General features: G+C 46.8%; 1 protein-coding gene across 1 annotated transcript in view; it reads left to right on the top strand.

Moving 5' to 3' along the window:
* The first annotated feature begins 16,871 nt into the window (after positions 1–16,871).
* Positions 16,872–22,072, top strand: part of NEDD9 (neural precursor cell expressed, developmentally down-regulated 9) — a 47,797-nt gene continuing 42,596 nt past the window's right edge. The window contains 1 exon segment of the mRNA XM_006181085.3: positions 16,872–17,059. Within this exon segment, the coding sequence (XP_006181147.1) occupies positions 17,048–17,059 (12 nt within the window). The 5' untranslated portion in view covers positions 16,872–17,047.

Raw genomic sequence — 22,072 nt, 5'->3', positions numbered from 1 at the left:
GTAGAGCACAATTTTTCAGTTATACATGAACATACATATATTCACTGTCACATTTTTTTTCACTGTGAGCTACAAAGTATCTTTATTATTCCCTAAAACCTTTATCGTCCCTGAAATGTTAGAATGGGGCCGACCAATGTAGTTAAGTTTGGATTAACGTTTCCCTGTTGAGAGACTTAAGATCAAGAGAGTAAAATAATAGCCAACTAGTATTTATAGGGCTTTATTTTTTTCTAGGATGGCATTTATTCTTGCCATTGTAGGTTATATTCCCTTAAAACCCAAATTAAACAGCCAGGTTTCCCATACTCCGTCATCTCCTTAGGTCTCCCATAGCAGCAGAATTCTGGACACATCTCCACAGGTGGAAAATGCAGGCACGGTACGTAGTGAAATTAAAACACGGTTCACTGACCCGCAGTTAAAGATTACAGCTAAAGGTAGCGAGGAATTTGCAGGTGTGTGGTTTTATTCCTCACTGCAGTCACAAGAACCGTTTTAATGTTGTTAACCACGGGGTTCCGCCTGGAGCCTTGTTAAATTGATTTGCAAATGAGAACTTGGAAACCGGCGGGATGGTGAATTTTAAAGGAGCTTTAGTGCTCAGAGGAATGGGAGGGGGTTGCTGGGCCCACTTATGGAATCTCAGAGCTGAGGTCACAGGGCATCCTCAGCACCTTTACCCCAGGGGAATAATCACAGTCAAGCTCAAAAACCCGTCGCTGGACCCAGCTAACAGGTCTCTCTGGGATCTGGGGAGCAAGATCCCTCTACCGGCTGCAGGTCAGCACGTGGGGAGGGTCACGGGAGCCCTCTGTGTCCCAGGACTGTCAGCCAAAATCTCCTCGGGAAGAGGAAGCAGAGCGGGATTCTGCGCACTTAGCAGCCTCTCTCCTCCTGGGGGTTAAGGACTCTGAGGGATGTTCTCCCTTTGCATTTATGACGCTGAGGAGAGGAGAGATGTTGGGAGCCACCCCGTGGAGGAAACTAGTGGAGGGTGACGTGTAGGGATTCCAGCAAGGCTAGCACACAATGGTCTCATTTTCATGGTGTGTCAAATTAAATTTAGCCTCTGTCCACCGTGCTTGTCATGGGCTCTAACTCATGCAGAGCCAGCATTTCACAAAATTTTATGACTTCGCACTGTCATTGACCTCTAAGGACAATGGCCAGTTGGGAGGAAGACCAACAGGGGCTCTTTTCTCTCCTATCCCAGCTTTTCCCTCCCTCCTGCTCTCTGAAACACATGCTGGGCGGGTGCTTGGTTCTGCCTTGGCCAAAGCCATCCATTCGCACATCTCTTCATGTTGGGTGATAGGAAGAGCTAGGGCTCGTAGCCCAGACACCTCTGCCGGTTGGAGAGAGCTGGGAAAGACCTGGTCCTGGCAGGAGCCTCTCGGAGCCCCTTCACCAGGACCTCTACACTTAGTACCTCGTGCACCAGACCAGCGGCAGAGGCTGGAGAAAGCCCACGCCAGCAGACAGCGTAACCTCTGGGCGGGAGGTGGGAAAACTCAGTATATAACCTACTGACCCAGTATGACTGTCTGCCTTGAGCAGAGGGCTGTCCTGACCGGCAGACCAAGCCTGATGTGTGTACACTCAGCAGTTTGTTATCCAGCACCTGCTCTACTCAGTTACACTGTTTACACTGTAGGTACTCGACACTACCAGTCATCCCGGAGTACTAGTTCTCTTCTGGACGTGAGTTGTCCGTGAGGAAGGCTATTTTCCTCTGCAGTATGGATTTGAGCCCTGGAAGATTTGCTTCTAAAGAATTGGCTTCTGTGTTAATGGAAGGCTGGCATGGCCAAAATCTGATGGGGAGAGGCCAGCAGCCTGGAGACTTAGGAAAGAGTTGCAGTTCAAATTCAAAAGCAATCTGCTGATGAACCAGGGAAAGCAAGCGTTGCAGGTATGTTACAGAGGCCGTCTTCGGAATCCCCTCTTGCTCAGAACAGGTCAGCTTTCTGTTCTATTCAGGCCTCCAACTGATTGGATGAGGCCCACTCACAAACAGGGACAATCTCCTTTACTCAAAGTCCACCAGTTGAAATGTAAATCTCATCCAGAGCACCCTCACAGAACCACCCAGAATAGAGTCTGAACAGATATCTAGGCGTGGTGGCCCAGCCACGTTGACTTGTATACAAAGTTAACCATCAAGAGGTCATTGGCATGTGAGTAAGTGACTTTGGAAGCACTCGAGTGGGTGACCTGGCCTGGAGAGAGAGAAGGAGGGAGGGCCGCGTGCTCCGCATGCAGGAAAGAGCAGGTGTCAGCAGAAGGCACTGCAGAGACCTGGCCGCATCCTCAGAGATCAGCCCAGGCGGTGGGAAGACCTGTGTGCAGCTGGCAGGGCTCCCTGGGGGGCGAGGCGGGGCCTCAGAACTGAAGAAGGTCAGAGTAGCTCTGGCATTCTGGAGGCTTACTGCCACCCAGAGAGTTGACCTTGACAATTCTGCTTCTAGACCAGACTGGCCTGGAGGATGGGATAAACCAGAGGCTCTGGTGGTTTCCAGGGTGACGAGCGGAGGCCCGGGACCCAGGGAACGTGAGTGGCCTCACAGAGCAGCCAAGGCCCTCTCCTGTCCAGACCGGGAGCGTGTTTGTTATGCCTGCCTCTGTCTTCTGGCTGTTTTCCAGAGAACAGCAAATTCTTCTTTGGGGTACTTTTCTGGCATCAGCTCAAGGACCTGTAGAACCTCAGCATTGAAAGGGAATAACGGGTTATTAAGAGCTTGAGATTTGGAGCCAGACAAGCCTGGGTTAAACCCTTGCTATGTGACTCTGGGCAAGACATTTGCCTCTCCGAGCATCAGGTCCCTACATCTAGAGTAGGAACACTAACCCCTGCCTTGTTGTTACAGAGATTAGATAATACGCTTGGCTGTATCTGGCGATGATGAGATCTCTGGGTGGCAAATACAAAGAGAATAAGCTCCTTGTCTCTCGGGAAAACTTATTTCTCCTCTCTGTCTAAAGACTTCACTCCCCAACTCTCTCCAACATTTCCCAACTTTTGCTTTTTCCTCTCTACATTTAATTACCAGGTTTTTTTGGTGGTTATCACGCCACACTCCCTCACGAGTACTAAATGTATCCATGTGTTCATACAACCGACGCCATCCTTCTAAATGCATACAAAAAATTCCATAGTCAGTCTCATGTTTGTGTCAGCCTTCGGAATTGCATGAGAAATAACGGCATGAAGTCAGTTATAAATTGTTATTGCTAGACAAAAATGAGAATGGTGGTTATGGTTGCCGAGGATTTGGGGGTAAGGATGAGGGGAGGAAAGGGGAGGGCCTGCTAATGGGCGTGGGGTTTCTTTTTGGGGTGGTGGAAGTGCTCTGGAGTGAGATAGTGATGATGGTGGTACAACTCTGTGAATATCCTAAAAACCACTGAATAGTAAACTTAAAAATGGTGAATCGCATATATGTGAACTGTATCTCAGTGAAAACAAACTGCTATTGCCTGGGTCAGATAGAGGATCGCCTACTTCCAAGATCACCCATTACGCGAACCTGCAAACGTGAGGCACTTGCCCCACACGAGGCACAGTTAGGGACTGGCAAGTGACGGACAAGGGCACCAGGACCCCAGCGTGCGGCAGGGTGGATTGGTCAGTGAGCAGAGCGCGAGTTCAGGAAAAGGACTCAGCAGTAGGGGCTGGTGCACATCTCCAGGAGAAGCCGAGACTTAAGCTGGAGATGAGGGAAGAATGGATGAACTTGGAGAGGTGAAATAAGAGACTTTCCAAAGAAGAATTCAGAAGGAGTAAGAGATCGTGGTGTTTTACTTTCTTCCTGTTGTCTTGTTTATTTCATTTCTTCTTACAGTGCTTCCAAAGGGAGATGGGAAGACGGGTCTCCCGGGCAGGGGAGTTGGGGGAACAGATCTGGGCAGACAGGGAGGAAGAGACAGTTTATTGATGATCAGGCCTTGCTTTGTATGGGAGGACGCAGGACGTGGTCACCTGGAGCCCCTGAGCCAGGCCAGACAGTTGCTCATCACTCTTCCAGGTGCCTTTGAGCACCTGAATCCTGCGTCCTATAACCTGATGTGAAGGTGGCTTGTTGGGATGAAAACATTTGACTGGCCTGGCCTTTGCAGTTTTTCGTTACAAGAGCTGTCTGAACTCTGAAGGAAACGAGGTTTCTTTGCTGTAAAGAAGAGCAGTGCTGCCAGGTGTGGGGGGTTCCTAGGCTGCCATCTTACGTTATGTGGGTGTGAAATGAAAACCCTCTCATTTTTTGTAAGTCAACAGAAACTGGGGTAAAGCAGGAACAAAGGGAACACGCACTGGCTTTAAATACTACCTTAAAAATTCAGGGCAGGTTTTGTTGGCTAAACCACAGCACGTCTGGGAGGTTTCAATGAGGAGGTTGGCACGAGGCCTTGATTTTTCTGTAAAATGCCATGGGGTGGTCACCAGACTGCCAAGCCAGGTAAGCCGGTCGAACCCAGGGCCTGGAAAGCCACAGGGGGTGGCTCACTGCTGGGCCCCGGGAAGAGCTACCTTTGCCTCTTCCATGGAACTGTGACACCAGTGGGTGGGCATGTCAGGGACAGTGGGCGGGATGGCACAGCCTGGTACCTGCCCTCAACCCGAGGCAGATGGTGGGCTCCTGGGCCCGGAGCCACTGACACAAACGGTGCAGATGTCCAGATTCTTAGACTCCATTTCACTGGAATATTTTGCAAGTTCCCTCCTGGAGGTGATGGAAGTCTGCGTCTTTGGCATTCCTTTATTCTTTGGTATTCACGTTATTATTTCGTTAGCAGGGTAGCAGAGTATGACTGCTATTTAAATATCTCTCCCTCGCCCCAGAGTACTTGCCTGCCATGAAAAGAAGTGGTTTAGCATAAAGTGGAGTTTTTTTAAACATCCATTTTCCAGATGGACCGCTCTGTTAAATTTACACATACACACACACACACACACACACAGAAAAAGCTAAACCATGTGGAATGCTCCTCGGTGAATATTATTGTTTACTAGACTTCTTATTCCATCTTACGGCGTTTTATACTAAAATATCAGCAAGCTCGTAAAGAGGGCTTTTTTTAAAGGTCCGTAATCTTTCTAACCATAACAAAAGGGCGGTAAATATATTGTACAAGAGTGCGATGGAAAAACGTGCTAAAGTATTTCCATAAATCAAATGTAGCACTTTGGCTTTGACTCTAAAGCATTAAATTTAGTAAATTAGAACCAGATGATTTTAAAATAGAAACTTACATAACTTTACGGTGGGATTTTTTTTTTTTCCTGCACAAGTTTATCTTCCTGAAGTCCCTTTGGCTGCTACCGTAATGGGTATTTCAGAAGTGAGGGCAGTATCTGAGTGTTACACATCCTTGTAACTCTCACGGTGCCCAGCATTCTGTTGGGCAGTTAGTTAAGTACTGGTGGACGGAGGAATGAAATCTCAGCAGCGATTAACAAGTACACGTTAATTGGCAAGGAAATGTAATATAAATATTTATACGGATCTATAGGTAGACAGAGCACTGCTAGCCTGCACTTAACAGTAAAACTATGCCTTGCTCTTCCTTTCATTGTTAAATCTGTGCATCCAAACCAATGAATTTGAAATAAAAGGGTAGATCTGCTTCTCATTTGGGTCACCAAATTCCCACCTGGAACTTTCCTAATACGTAAGTCTCCGTATTATTTTTGCCTTCTTAGGAGCTGCAGAAAATGCTCCTTCCTGTCATTTCTCACTCTCCCCTCACATGCAATTTCATAACATAGCTGGTACCTTAAAGTCGAGCTGGGAATTCAGTGCAGCATCTAGTCCAAAAGATCCTAAATGTGGTGCTACAGGGGATACAAATAAGTGAGGCGTAGTCTTTGCCCTTTAGGAGAATACTTCTGGTGCAGGGACAGTCAGGACACTGTAGCTGCAAGTTCAATAAGCTCAGCCCCAGCTAGGTTAAGCAGAAAAGTGTGCTTATTGCTTTAGGAATTGGATTAAGCAGAGACTTCAGGTATGGCTGGATCCGGACGCTCAGACAACAGGATCAGGCTTCCTTCCGTTCCTCCACTCCAAATAACTTTGCTTCTTTTGTGTGTGAACTCATTCTTCCTTGCTACGGACACTCTCTACAATGAGGAAAAGATGTTTGCTGCCAAGCAGACATTTACAGTTTATGATCCAAAGAAAGAGAGGCCCTCTCTCTCCCAAGCTTCATTTACAAAAATCTCAAAGAAGGTCTCAGAGTCACTCTGTCTGGCTCACATGCCAAGTTCTTGGGCCAATCGCTGTGGAGAATGTGGGAATACAGTCTGTGACAGACCAGGCCTGACAACCGGCGGTTGGAGATCTCCCCTGGTGAATGAATGGAAAGGGGGTATTTATGCCATAAATACTGAGGGTATAGGGTTGACATGGCTGATCGGATGTGGGAAGAGGAGGGAAGAAGAAACAAAAGATCAGTTTGAACTTCTGATTCTAGGTACCTGGGACAATGGCAGCATCACAGACAGAACAGCTAGAAGTAGACACTGTTTCAGTGGGAAGTTCAAACGAGAATGAGCCAGGGTTCTCCAAAGAATTGGAACCAATAGGCCAATAGGATGTGTGAGTGTGTGTGTTTATGTACACAGAGATTGATTTAAGGAATTGACTCACATGATGGTGCAAGCTAGAAGTCCAAAATCTGCAGGGCAGGCTAGCAGGCTTTTGACCCAGAGAAGAACTGATGGTGCAGCTCGAGTCCAGAGGCCTCCTGGAGCAGTTTTCTTCTTTCTGGAAGCACATCAGTCTTTTTTCTCTTAAGACCTTCAACTGACTAGATGGGCCCACCCACATGATGGAGGTTAACTGCTTTACAAAGTCTACCAATTTAAATGTTTTTCTCATTGAAAAAATATCTCCACAGCATGTCTAGACTAGTATTTGACCAAATAACTGGGTACTGTGGCCTAGCCAGGTTGACACATAAAATTAACCATTACAAGATGTGACTGTGAGGAGTTTATGGGGAGCCTCTGGAGTATCTGGGTGTAGGAGGAAATGAGAGCTGAGATCTCAGAACACAAGCCAGGGGATGTGATTTTCATCAACATAAAATTGAGAGTAGAAGTCGTTGGAGGGGATAAGATGGATAAAGGAGAAAAGAGAGACAAAAAAGGGCTGAGGATGCAAACTCGGGGAAAGGCAGCCTGAAAAGAAGGCTGATTTGCAGTGGTCTGTGGGTGTCCGTAGCGAGATTGGTTCCAGGACCTCCCTACCCACCCCACCCCACAGATATCAAAATCCTCAGTGCTCTAGTCCCACCCAGTCTACCCTCTATATGTGCGGGTCCCGAATTTTCGGAGTCAATCACTGGTGGGTAGAAAATACTACACCATCCGTGGTTGGTTGAACCCGTGGATTCGGAACCCGTGGGTACGGAGGGCGGGAGTGCCGACTGTATCGGTGGGACAGGTTAAAGACCAGGAAGAGCCCACTGCTGCCGAAGCCAAGGAGGCTGTTTCAAGACAGGTGATGGAGAATGTCAGAGGCTGGGGGACACAAGGGACTGAGGACAGACCCCACCTTGGACAAGAGGGGCCTCAAGATGCAATATGCAGACCCACACCAGGTCACACACCGCCCAGGACCGCGGTGGTTGAATTCGGTAATAATAACAACAGACCAGGCTTGTATTTCCTATGTCCATTTTTCTAGTAACTTACTTTTTTTTTTTTAAATGGCAATATTAGGGAGTGAACCCAGAACTTCCTATATGTTAAGCATGTGCTCTACCACTGAGCTATACCCACCCCTCTAGTCATGTGTTTTTAAGTGGTTCATGATGGCTTGAGAATGGAAGACACTGGTACTTCACAGCGGAGAGCTGGGGAGGCGCTGGCCTGCGTGGCGGTGGGTGGAGTGCATGGCAGAGGCAGAGGCGAGGAGGACAGAATGGGAGGCCAGGACGGGATGGCTCACTGGTGGTGGCAAGTGAAAGACGGACAGAGCAGAGCGCTTTGGTGTGGTGCTGGGGGAAGGAGAGGTGGCAGAGGCGGGTCCTGAGGAACTGGAGGCTGTCAGTGGTCCGTGCTGGTTCATCCACGATTACAAAGTATAAAAATCTAGAGTTCTTTTATACTTCATTTGGCGGCAAAACCTGACCTGGACTGGCCCCAGGTGTACATATTCTTTTGCCTGCCTTGGTGTGAATGTTCGTACATCTGCCAAAATGTGAATGACTCTGTGTTCCGGACGCAGGCCCGCGGCCCACTGGAGGTTTCGTAGCATGCCACATAGATGCTAAGTCTGTTTCTAAAAGCTGAAATACTCTGAATTCCACGACTCGTCTGGCCTCCAGGTTTTTGAACAAGGAACCATGGATCTGTGTTTTGGATGAGGAAGGCGTGCAGGTCCTTGTAGAAAGCGGGATGTGGAAGATCAGGGGACAAGGTGGGGAGCCGAGTCCCGCAGTGGGCTTGAGAGGGGAGGATAAAAAGCGCACAACCATCGGGTAACGAGGGAAAGCTTTTTTTCCCTGGTGACCAGAATTGCATAGAAATTGGCTTTTAAAGATAGAAAGCGATTTTGAGATGGGGAAATCTAAAGGTGAGGAGCACGTGGCCTCCACCTTCTAGAGACGGGAGAGCCGTGGCTTTGCCCTTTCTCCCAACTCTCCGCCCTCCTGAAGGCCAGAAGCTCCACAGGCTGCTTGGAGCATGAGTCATGAGAACCCGCAGGCATCGAAGTTCAAGAACACCCTTGCGGCCTCCCTCCCTTGTCTACATCCTTTGGTCTGAAATCACAGGGTGCCAGGACTTAAGCAAATGAAGGGCACTTGCACTGAGCATCTGTAAACCTCAGTGGTGTGAGTAATTGAGCCTTAAAGTCTGGTGCCTGCTCCTCGTTAGCCGGCTCCTCTCTGGCTTCTCTGACAAAGAAGAGAGCTGCTCTTTACTTCCCGGCTTCAGTGGGCAGAAAGGAATGCGCCGTCCACACGCGCCGGCCAGTCAAGGGTGGACACGGGTGTCTCCGCCGCCGCCTCGTCTCTGGCCCACTCTGGAAAGGCACTCCTCCAGCAGACGAAATAAAAGATTGCTGATAGCTGGAGTGCTTTGTTTGCTTTCTAAAATGAATCAAGCTCTTCAAAAGCTTAGATTGGACAGTGCGGGGCCGCACGCTGGTCCCTCGGCCACATTCCTCTCATCCTGCCCTCCCCCTCCGCCTCCCCTCCCCCAGGCCCTGCATCACTCAGATTCCTAGTACTCACTCATCAGCGCCAGCTGGCGGCCACCGGGGCTGGCCAGATGGACCAGGTGCCCTGGGGCAGGGCCTGTGGGACAGTCACAGGCCTCAGCTGATGAGGGCAGGGAGGAACGGGAGGACAGGGGCTCTTGAAGGACAGAGTCAGCCAGGCTCTCTTCTGCCCGGCAGGGGGTGGGGGGCTGGGGGGGGTGGGGGTGAGGGTGGCGGGAAATGCATCTCCCAACCCTAAAGAAATGGTTTATTCTGTGCTGCCAGTTGAGTGTCTATTTGATGTTTAAAGCACCCACCCCATGTCCCCCGCAGTTCTTCCCCACCCATCTCCATCCTGGAGTCATGCTGGATGTGGGATGTGGAGGGTGCCTTTTAGCAGCTGTGTGTCTGGAGAATGGCAAAGCTCAGGAGTGGATTGGAAACAGAACATCCAGCCCCAGCCAGGATCTGAGGGCACGCAGTCTGTAAAGCTCTGTGCTTACTTTACCTAGATGGTAGCAAAGTGTGGAGGATGGGGAGGGTTTGCAGAGCCCCAGCTTGTCACGCCACGTTATCAGGTCCTAGCATATAGACAGTGATGATATGTGTGCGAGGAGGGGTCAGGAAGAATCTTCAGCTATAAGAATATGTAAAAGGAGAACAAGAGTTACCAAGAAGGAGACATGGTGCCTTTGTCCCTTTTGATTTAACACACATTATGCAGCAATGTCACTGTGTTGGACCATTTCTTCAGAAGAGGAGGGGCCATCCTCTGTCTAGTCGTGGAACTCCTGACTCTTTGGTCTTGGCAGATCACCTGGACCTTGGTGAAAACACGCAGTCGAAGTTTCTACCAGCCAAAGAGATTTCTAGGACAGTTTCACCTAACACATTGTTTACTTGGACCAAGTAAAGCGTGCGGTAACATAACACCTCGGGGCTGGAGTCTGCGCAGGCTTACTGCTAAACTCCTTGTGCTCCACTAAACTCCGTTCCTTTGCCCAGATGGATACATATAAACAGTAGAGATGTAAGCCTTTGCACACTTAGGAAGTTAAAGCAACCTAAATCTTTATTATGTGTTTCTAACTTTTCTTATCATTTCACCCCGAAGTTATCGCCCCCAAATCCTTCATGTGAAGAAAATACTAAATGTTAAAATTCAGTCTCACAAATGCTTGTCATATTTCACTAGAGTTGAGTGAATTTACTAAACATATAATTTAATCTCCTTTTTTTAGTTCTTTCAGAGAAAAAAGGTAGTAATTAAGTATTCCAAATTTATAATAACACTATTAATGTGTGTGTGTATATATATGTATGTATATATCTAAAACATTAGAAACTTTACAGTCGTACAAGTTTTTCAAAAATCAGGTCAATCACCCCATTTACAGGAGTCTCTGTAGTTTTTTAGTAACACCTTAGTGACATGGTGTTACATGTATCCTTTCAGGGTTTATCAAGGACTGAGAAGGGCCTGAGACTCTCAATTTTAGCACTTCGCCCTTGAGAAAGTTAAAAGCCACCTCAAGGAGTCTGGGATGGGAGGCAGAGGGCAGTGGCGAGTGGGGTGGGGGAAAGCGGGTGGTGGATTTTTAAAAGGATGGTGACAATGACACACTCATAAACTTGACCGAGTGAAAGGGGGCAGTCAGACCTTGTAAAGTCTTCACAGTGTGGGAATCCACCATGTCATGCGGTGAAGTGAGATCTGGAGGAAACATTTCTAATCTGCTCAGAGCCCCACCCCACCCCAGGTGGCTCGTCACTGAGCGAAAATAAGAAATAAGTTAGGGAGGAACCAAATCAGAAGTAATTCGGGGACCGTGAGTCAACAAGCCTTTTTGGTAAACACCACTGGCCATCTGCAGAAACGAGTATGTTCAAGCAGTGCTTTTAACGACTCTTTCAGAAAACAGAGCTTCTTTACAGGACGCTGCTGTGAAAAGAGGGGAAGACGGGTGGGGTTCGGGTGACTTTCAGGAGGTCTCTTGTGCCAAGATATTAGTGGAGGGAAAGTGAATGAAAGCTCCACCCACAGCACATGAGGCAGGAAGCCCTGGAGACTGGGCTGAGTGTCTCTCTAATAATAAACTTGCATTCATGCCAAGAGCTTGACCAACTCGACAGATAGAAGTGAGCTTTTGCCCCGAGTGAGAGGTGTTCTTTCCCCCGCCTGCTCCAAGGTGACTTATTTCCTTCACAGTGACATCGATGAAGGCCGGGTGCCTGGACGGGACATAGGGCTTTGAGAAGACCTAAGATGAGATGCAGTTACCCAGCAGGTGCAGAATGGGCTATGGCTGAAGGGAAAACAGGATCCTCTTCCACGAGTCGCTTAAAATCTCTTTATGGAGGAGAATCTCACACTGAACCCAGGATCCTTCGAAGACCTTTTTCACGTGTAGATTCCAAGGCCTCACACCAGGTCTACTGAATCCAACTTAAAGGGGAGAAGTTGGGGCATTCATAGCCAGGTCTTAAGGGAGGCCAGATGTGGGAAGCACTGACCTAGGCCATAGGTGATGAAAGACACAGGGAGGTCAGGGAAGATCAAAAATGGAGAGATTTTAAAGGCTCCATGAGGGAGATGGAGTGCAAACTGGGGGAAAGATGGGATCTAAATCAGATGAGGAAAGGAAGGCAGTCTAGGCAAGAGGGACTACACACACACACACGCCTGAAAGTACACTGATTGAGGTGTGTGTTTGCGTGCACACTACCAGCCTTAGTCATCACTTGAGAACAACACCTGTTGCTCAGATAGGCTTAGCCCCACTAGGGTGGAGGCGCTGCTTTGCTGAACCGACAAGCGGGGGCTCAGATAACGAAGGCACCCAGAGGGAGCCTGGCCGCCGTATCAGCTGGCCCGGGAGCCAGACCTGCCGCCCTCGCCTGTGCCTGTGTGCAAGCTGGAGAACCTCCCCGAGTATCAGTTACATGGAAAACCAGAGCACGACGACCCACCTCGTAGGGTTTTATTTTAATTGTAGACATTGAAATTTGAATTCGACACTATTTTTTTTCAGATCTCATGGAATATGATCCTTCTTTTGATTTTGTTCCAACCATTTAAACATGTAAAATCTATTCTTAGCTCATAGGTCATATAAAAACAGGCGGGCCACAAAACTTTGTTATTGGACTGATCCCCACCCAAGGGTCAGAGCTGGCAGCAGGCCTCGAGCTGGTCCTGAAGAGGTGCAGCCCAGCTCCACGTCCAGAAAACGTAAACGGCAGGACTGCCCTCAGACACGGGTTTCCCCGCTCCCTTCCCGGACACCGGGCGGAACCTCAGGATCACACACATTCTTTTAAGTTGTGTTGTCCTCTTATTCATTCAGCAAGCATTTAAGCTCCTATTAGATATAAGCCTATAGGGGACACAGAGTTGAATAAGATGCCAGCTCACCTGGAAGTTGGGGAAACATTCATCAATAAAGCATCATGATACAATGTGGAAGAGCCTTCTAATAGGGCCGTGTTCCAAGGACAATGGGGGCATAGTAAAAGGAGGGCGGAATTAGTTCTGAAAGGGCGAGGTGGGCCGGGTGGGGGCTATAGACAAGGAAGCACAAAGGAGTTAGTGTTGGGACCAGGCTTGAGAGCAGAAGAGTGAAGGGAGGCTGTTCTGGGCAGAGGGACCCATCTGTGCAAAGTCAGGAGAGGACAAGCAGGTCTCGGAATCTGTGAGTCCCCCCTTCCTCCCAACGAATGTGTGGCTGGAGTGTGGGATGTGGGGTGAGGGGATGGTGGGAGCTGAGGCCAGAAAGGGAGAGGGCTCTGATTATAGTTCGTGCCAAAGTGCAGGTTTTGCTTTTTAAGGCATTGGAATGTTCCCAGAGGTTTTTTTTTGTTTGTTTGTTTGTTTTAAATGTAGTAGTAATGTGATCGGCTCTGTATTCTAGAAATTAAGCAGGTAGCGACGTGGACTATAGATTAGAGCGGAGGAAGTTTCAGGCAGGGAGACTAAAAGGAATGACTGGAATAAATCAGACAGGAGATACAGCAGACTGACCTAAAGCACTGACTGTTGTTATGAACCAAACGGGTGGCCTCTGGGCAGGGTACCCCCAGAGCAGCAGCTTCATCCTCTCTACCAGGGGCTGGACTGAGTGATTCCCGAGGTCAGTTCCTGCCCTCACATGCTCTGACTTTGCCCTTGCCTCTTAGAGAGTAGCCACATTGCCTCCTCCCAAGCTGTGGACAGAATAATCTCTTCCCTCTAGCATCCCCTCTGAGTTTTTGCTGTATCCACGCCAGTGCCCAGTGGCAGCTGGAAAACCGTTTGGATGTCATCAGTGCCATTTCCCTTGCTCGTGCCTGCACGAGCATCTGGGGAGATAAAGCCCTTGGCAGGCAACCGGCAGGTGGCAGGGCTGACAGGCTGAGAGTGTGCTGGTGAACACAGGTTAATGTCCGAGCCCCGGTGTCCTGGCCCATTTTAGGAGGCTACCCTCAGGAGCAGTAGGGTGGCTGCATAATTTAAGTACAGTGTTTATATAGAACAGTTTAAACAGTACCTTTGCATCCAAAATCTCAGGTAATAGATGGGGACGGGGTTGTTTCTCTATTCATTGAATTTGTGTTTCCCCAAAAGGTTTTGAAGGGAACATACTAGATGACACTAATAAAGTCACAGCCATCAGCATGATGTAAGCTGCGCTCAGAATGTGATCAGTATTTTAATTAGTAGTCTGCTACCCCTGATGTTTAAACAAAGAGTAAAAACAGAGAGAAACAGATCATACCATTCCCTGTTCAGAATGCTCCCGTGACTGCCACACTCGGGAGAAAATCCCAGTGGCTCCCACTCCGTCTCGGAGCTCGCCTTCCCTGCCCCTCCCTTGGGCACCCCTCTGCCGGCATCCTGGACTGCTTACTGTTCTTAAACACACCAGGCTCATTCATATCTTGGGCCCTTTCCATGGGACACTTCCTCTGTCTGGAATGTTCTTTCCCCTGATCTCTGAGTGGATTCCTCATATTATTTAGATTTTTGCTTCACTGTTAACCTCCTTAGAGTGGCTTACACAACAGCTCTCTGTAAAATAAGAACCCCTTATGCACCCTGCTCTAACAGTTTTCCTGCTTAATTTTTCTTCATGGCATTCACCCCTCCAAAATTGTACTATATATTCGTTTAATTGTTGTCCTCCACGCCCACTGGACTATCAGCTCCATGAGGGTAAGAGCTTTCTCTGGACTGCTGTATCCTCCCCACCTGGAACTCCACCTGGCACATGGCAGGTGATGAACTGATATCTGTTAAATGAGAAAGCTGCCCTATGAGAGGACAGCACAGAGATGAGGGGATTCAGCCACCGTTTTCTAAATGCCCACCACACTTAAGATATCAGTAACAGTCTAATAGTGATACAGTTATAATTAACATAATAATTAAATAAAATAATGTATATATTTATAAGATATATATTAACATGTATTTAACTTATAGTGTTATGTGATATAATAATAAAATATATCATAAATTTAATATTAAAATAAGAATAATGGTAATAATACTAATAAGCAATCATTTATTAAGGTCTTACTATGCACCAGACACTATTAACGTCTATCCACGTGATCTCATTTAATCTTCATTATAACCCTAGCAGGCTGGTATTATTATTTTCTCTATTTCACACTTCAGGACACCTAGAATGAGGAAGTTAGAAAGTCTAACACAGGTTTACGTGACTCCAACACCCTCTTGCTTTTCTTTCTATAACTAACAATGCAATGACCCAAACCATCTTGAAATGAACTTCAGGTAGATTTTCAGGTATATTCTGTACAGGATAGAAATAGGCAAGCAGGAGGGCCACTTGGTGTGAATTAAGCTTTTTTTTTACCAAGAGAATAGAAAAAAACCCTAGCATATGCTTGGGGGAACTGTTTGAAAGCATTAAAATAGGGTTAGCTAGTGTTTGCTCCTTAATAGCAGTCAAAACAGAAGGCAGATTCAGCTTTACTGCTTAGGAAGCTGAAGGAATGTTATCTAGATCTCCTGTAGGCCACAAGACTCATCTTACAGATGAGAAGGACTTTGGCTGATCCAGGCAGACACCAAAAACAATTTCCTGCAAGCTAATGACTCTCCCATAAGTCTGTGGGACTATTCGGAACATCCAGACAATGCAGTATGTCCTGTATTTACTGTGTGTTCAGAAAGATCTTGCAGAATCACTCAGGTTAATTTTCACTCTAAGGCTAAATGAGGGAAGGAGGCCGAGTAGAGGCCCCAAACCAGTGTGTCAACCTCATTATGACTGCCTAGGGGGCCTGTCCAGGGAATCCGTGCCACATTAAACCATGATCTAAACTATGAGCCTTGTATCTAGAAACCACTTTTGTAGGACAGCTGCTCTCCTGTTCTTTTTACTTAGATCGTAAAAGTAAATTTTAATCCGTTGGGAATTGGGAGCAGGTGAAAAATCAAACTGATACTGATCCAACTTGGTCAGAAAAAATGTAAGGGCTGATTTTTCCATACAAGTCATGTAGTCTGGTTGGAGTCCATCCCATTCAGGGACAGCTATTGTCTGCACTCACCAAGTCTCAATCCTGAGGCCCCATGAAAAGGAATTTTCCCCTCACTGCTCTGTCCCCCAGAAGAGCTGCTGAAGGTGACCATTTCTGTACTCTCCTGGGTGATGGCTCTCTCTATAGAAAGCATGAGGCTGAACCGAATGTTCTGTGCTTCACTAGAAAAAGACTGGTCTTTTTAACCAGGCTCATCAAACAGTGGGCATTTTTTTTGTTCCCCGGATAATAAGTGTTGGTGGGTTAATGGGTCATCTTCAGGAGAGAGGTCAGAAGGAAAAACAGCAGTGTTCAAAGCTGGAGCTAGAAATCCCAGCCATCAAAGAGCACAGTACTTGGTGAGCAGTGATAATATATAGGGCATGCACTAGCCACCCCATCCGAGAGGTCACATCTAACCTTTATCCTCAGCAAAGCCAGAGAAGGTCACTGAATGCGGTAGACACAGCTCTGTGAGGCCCTCATGAGAAGCCAGCCAGGGAATCCCTGGTGCCAGTGCTAGGGAGTTCCTTTTCACTGAGGGAGAATTGTAGTTCTGGCTCCTTGCAGACTGACACTGCAAGTACTTTGAACATTGAAAAGAACAAAAAAAGCAAACAGCCACAAGAAAGGGGAGGGGAGGGAGGAGAGAAAGAGAGAGAGAGATATCAGCAGGGGTAGTTAGTAAAAAGGGACCCGGAGACAGAAAACCTTTTGTTCCCCGAGTTCGTTTCATGTAGAGATTGTGAGGTGAATGGCTTTGAAATGAAATGGGTTTATGAAGGAGTTGCCAGGTCACAGGAAGCGCGACTGTCAGACTGCTTTGTGAATTCGATTTCTTTAAAACTTAGGTTAATCTTAAAAAGAATATATCTCCTTTCCCGGTTTCTTTTTCTTTTCTTTCTTTCTTTTTTTTTTTTTTTTGGTGGGGGCGGGGGTGGAGTAAGGTTCGGGACGGTTCCCCGCTTTATTTTCCACCCTTTCTGACAATGTAAAAAGAAATGATCACATTACAAGTTCTTTGTCAGTTTTCGGGAGTTAAGGGTGGGCGGAGCATCCGCGTTACCTTGGCCCACTAGCCAATGGGGAATCGGGATGCAAATGAGGCCCGCGCTCCGCCCGCCTCGAGCAAAACAGTGAGTTAAGAGGCTTGGCGGGCGTAGGTGCGCCAGAGCTCCGCGCACTGCGACTGACCAGCGGCCGAGTCCGGGCGGTTCTCTCATTTAGCCCAGCGCTCGATGGAGGGACGGACTCGTCAGTGCTTAATGCAGTGTAACTAGTGTAGGAAAACGGCTCAATTCCCCGCTGCCGAGATGAAGTATAAGGTAGGAGGGCTCCTTTTACAAAAGGTTTCCGTGTGTGTGTGTGTGTGTGTGTGTCCGTGTCCGTGTCCGTGTCCCACTGTGACAACTCCTCTGCGGGGACCTCTGCTGTGCCCGAGAGGGTTCTGAGATGGGGCTCAGTCACTGAGGTTGGCATACAAGCAGGCAGGCAGAGACCCGGTCTCTTAAGACCCACGCCGGGAGCTACGGCACACCCGGGGCCACCTCCCCTGAAAGTTGCGGGGAGTTGGTCTTAGAGCCAGGATGCAGCAGCCGCTGTAGATCAGCGGGTGTCTAACTTGAAGCCGAGCGCGCCTTAACTCAAGTCTCCGCGGCTTCCCGGGGCCTGGCCTCCACTGTCCCGGGAACTGTAATAAGAGAGGAATCAGAACTGCTGAGTCTCTCACACTGGTTGTTAAAGCTGTTTTCAGCCTTGGCTTTGGCGCGTTTGCTTCGGGAAGCACCTTGCCATATGTACTTTTGGTGGGAGACCTTAAAAGTCCCAGGTACTGTTACACAGCTGATGGTGGAGAATTTTGACATCCATAAATGATGCTGGATTAAGAACAAATGAGTATTTGCCATTTCTTGAAAGCATTTTATTGGCGTTTGAATCGACTGAGGGTCTGAAGGCTCCAGCAAGCTTATGTCCCTGAAACTCAGTGTCATAGCACTCAGTGTTATTTTCCCATGCATTTCACTCCTCCTTGTGTTTATTCTTGGCAAAAGGATTATGACTTGCTTAGAATACCCCATTTTGTTGAACTTGCCCCCATCTAACCAGGCAAGCAGCTTCCACAGACCCTATTCAGAGCAGATTGCAATGAACTGGATGTGAATTTTCCTTGGAAGAGGAATACTTCTGAATAGGTGCAATGCTAGTGCGTTTAAACAAACAGGGTATTAAAAAGAATTTAGGCAGGTGGTTGTGCTTTTGGATTGGCAATTCGCATCACCATCACCTGTCTGACCTTCAGGATTGTGGTAGCTGGGAGCTACTTTGCTTTCTTTCTGAATTACCTAGCTTCTGGCTCATCCTTTTTTAATATGAGGTTGTAAATACTTAGTTCTGGCTAATAGCCACTGGCTAACCTCAGTGATTAATCTTTTATTCAAAAGCTATAAATCTTCTTCAGTAGCTCTAAATCTAAATGTCGAAAGTCTTTATTGTAGTGCATGAGTTATAGTTCTCCTTGAAAAGGTGAGACCTCTCTGAAGACACAGGTATCAGTTATCACTGTACTATCAGCTTTCCATTTTCTGCCTCAATAGGAAAGATCAGGGGAGTGGATAATCCTGAAGATTCTTAATATGTTTGACTTGATGCAACCAGGAAAAAAGCTTTCTACCTGGCAGGAAAGCTTGCTTTCTTGAAGCAGTTCACCCCATTTTTCCACAGTTCCCTTATTTAGAACAGTGATAGGAATTACTATTATCTCATTTCCAGATACTACTTAATGACTCTTTGTCCTTCTCCCCATTGCTGAACACCTTGAGTTTCATAAAAACCAGCTGGAAGGGTCAAAAAAGAGAAAATACGTTCATACATTTATTATTCAAAAGTATAAATGGCTGTTTTCAATGTTGAGTGCTGCGATCTGGCAAGTGACAAAGTCTAAAGTCACTTTTATCCAGTGACCTCATCCTGTTTAGTCTTACTTTTGTGGAAAGAAAATGTCATGGCAACTGACGATGTGAACCGTGATTGGCGTTCTTGGGGAAAACCTGCCTCTTCGCCAGGTCTTAGCAGTGTCAAACATCCTGCCAGGTGATGTAAATAGATGATTTTTATTAGCTTGTGGACAACTTCACCAGCAAAACTACTGACTTCTCCCTCCGACAAACCAAATGACAGATTGACACCTTGTGGTGATTCTAAAAGGAACCAATAGCTGAAGCAATCTACTTTCCCTTTCTTATAAAGCTTATTTTCTCTCTAGTTAATAATGGACAATTTTATCTCAGGAGATTTTGTAAGTTTGAGTAGGGGGAATGACACAAAGGTAGAAGAGTGATAAATAACAGTTCTTAAGACTCACCATGACAATGCAGGATTGTCGTATTTAACTCTCCCAATTAACTCCATGAGGTAATGTTAATACTTTATACTCATTTTCAAATGTGGAAATTGTGGCACAGAGAGGCTAAGTAATTTGTCCAAAGCCACACAGCTAAAAAGTGGTGGAGCTGGGATTTGAACCAAGGTGATCTGGCTCTGGAACTTGTGACTTTAAATCACTATTAAAGAAAGAGAAAGAACCTACCTGTGACCTCCCTCAAATGTCCTGTGTGACTGTGTCTTCTCCCAGGAAGTTTAAGACTCTATTTCATACAAAGTCTTTCTGCAGGATAGATTTTTTTTTTTTAAGACAATAACTCTACAAAGCAAAATACAACGCGCGTTTGGCAGTTATGTGTTTAATTTGAGCAACCTAGGGAGTAAAATCAGATAATTAGTAGATTGTAAAATCCTGGAGACAGGAAAGGTCTTTTAGACGCTATGTTTGCTCTAAACACTATGAATTTAGCACCGTCAGACTTAAAAATGTTCACTGAGAGATTTATAATCCAGCCACTATAAGATTTTTTTTTTTTAACCGGATTATCTGGTTTGGCTACCTCAGGGATCATAACTAGAGAACAACTGAGCCTCCCCTCATCTTGAACTTCCACACAGCTCCAGGTCGGCCAGCTAAGTATTTACAGTAATCTTGAGAACTGTGGAATGTAAGCTGTTACTTTGGTGAACTTTTTTTTTTTTTTTTTTTTTTTTTTTGGTTAGCATCTATCTAGTCTATTTTTATCTCATTGTACGTGTCTTCATTTCTTCATAGGAAGGCTCCAGTCGCTCTGGTCTGTAGTTAGTGTTCCACTTACGTTTGAAGGATTCCATCTGAGCTTCTCTGATAGTAAATTGCGGGGCCTCATTTAGGAAGCGTTTTCCAAACGCTCCTCTGCCTCTGCAGAGCATGCTCTGAAATGGGGCGGGGGCGGGGGCAGGGGCTGCCCCCGCCCCCGCCCCCTTGGCTGTGACTTGCTTGTGAAGGCTTCCCTCCTGAGGGTCTGTAGGTGGATGGTTGCTGCTGATGGCCAGGAAGGTAATTGAAGGGCCCATGCACAGCTGTGTTTGAGCAGAGGCCCGAGACCCCGCCCACTCTGTGCAGGCCCGGGCCTGGTCAGTGCCTCCCAGGCATTGCCTGTTTGATCTCTAATAACTGAGCAACTTTTGTGGCTTTGCCAAATTTCTATACCCTTTGTGCCTACGTGAAAATTCTACATTATCTATCTAGTCTACAGTTCAACAAATTCATTCTTAAACATTTTGAAGAACTAGAACTTAACAAATAAGGAAACTATATTCTGAAATTCAGAGTCCTATGTTCTGGCTTAATGTGGGTCAAGGAGCTTAGGGAAACCAGGAAGTGTGTATTATTAAAAGCTTTTGAGGGGCTTTGAAAAATACTTTTATTTTCTCAAAGTAGCTTGAGAACACATGGTCGAGTGTCTTTGATTTAGTTAGTATGGCCATTTATAACCTGTATCATTCCTGATTCCTTGTTTCGATGTTTTGGTTTTAAATTTTTTATTCTCTTCTAAATGGTGTGTTGCTGCACACTCCAAATTAGAGACACCTGCCCCCTGCCTCCCTTTTAAAATTTCTGCATGATCTAAAAATTTTAAAGGACCAAAAGATGCTTTGAAAAATATTAACTATTTATTTATGTATTTATTTATTGAGCAAGCCCATTTTCAGAGCTAATGACTTACCTACACAAAGTCTTGGTAGAATGAAGGTGTTCTGAGAACACCAAATCTAGCAAGTTGCACAGCAACAGAGATTCCTTCAGCATCCTCTCCTTGCTGGAATATCCATCAGCTCTCTTCTGAGAATTCACCAGTGGCTTCCTGCCTGCGTCCCCCCCACCCTCACTTCTGGAAAAAAAAAAAAAAAAAAAAAAAAAAAAAACCTCTCTACTTTCCAAGCCTCTTGGCAAATTCCCTCCTCTTTTGTGCCCTTATGACCTCATCGTCTCTCATTTTTTTCATTCAAGCATTCTTTATGCTCCTCTAATACCAGACTTCTGTAGGGCTTGCCCCCTGCCTGCCACCCACACAGACATGACACACTTAAAGCACGCCCAGTACTCCCTCCCTCCCTCCCTCCCTCCTCTCTTTGGACTCTGCTGTCCCTGGCTGCTTCCATTCATTTGCCCTGTCTCTTTGTGCCTGTGTGACTTGGTTAGTCTGTCACATCCCAGGAGTCGAGTCTCCTCATCCATCTACTCCGTAGAACAACCCAAAGCCTAAACCTTCATCTCCTTGACTGTCCTGTGATTCCTACGACAGGCTTTCTGTTTTTCACCTCTGCCCTGCTCCGTTAGCAGTTCCTTACTCGTTAATCCCTTTCCATCAGATCACTATCCAGATAACACCTGTAACTCACTTAGGTTGCCCACTGGGGCCGTCCAGTTTTAGGAAAGCCCCACTGAATACGAGAGATTCACCCTTTATTTGTATGTAGAGGCAGACCGATAGACAAGTCCTTGAATAAAAAGTCTGATCCAGAGTCTGTTATGGCCTTGGGGTGGGGGGGCAGGGACTTGGTCTTCTGTGTCCTTACAGCACAGATAGAGTGTGGGGTTTGGGAAAAGGCATTTCTGTTTCCTATGACTTAATGCTCTGTAACCTTGGGCAAAATAAGCTCTCTGAGCCTCAGTTTTCTTATCTGTAAAATAAGGATAATAACTGCCCACAGGATCGTTGTAAGGCCTAGACAAGACTGTTGCCATGGTAGGGCATTTACCATGGCCCCTGCGTATGGAAGTGGACGGCGCTGGTCAGCCCAGCTCTGCTTGTGTGAGTAGATGCCCAATAGATGTTGAAAGGATAGTGCGGACTCAAGACTTGGTGACAGGATTGTGCCAAAAGCCCAGTCACTAGATTAAGCTGGCTGAATCTTGCTGACTGTTCCATGGGTCTGGACGTGTCTTGTAGAAATGCAGATGCCAGACACAG

The sequence above is a fragment of the Camelus ferus genome, chromosome 20, assembly GCF_009834535.1.
Source record: "Camelus ferus isolate YT-003-E chromosome 20, BCGSAC_Cfer_1.0, whole genome shotgun sequence".
NCBI classification, from domain to species: Eukaryota; Metazoa; Chordata; class Mammalia; order Artiodactyla; family Camelidae; genus Camelus; species Camelus ferus.
Note: the sequence above shows the minus strand (reverse complement) of the source record. Positions and strands in the feature narration are given on the sequence as shown.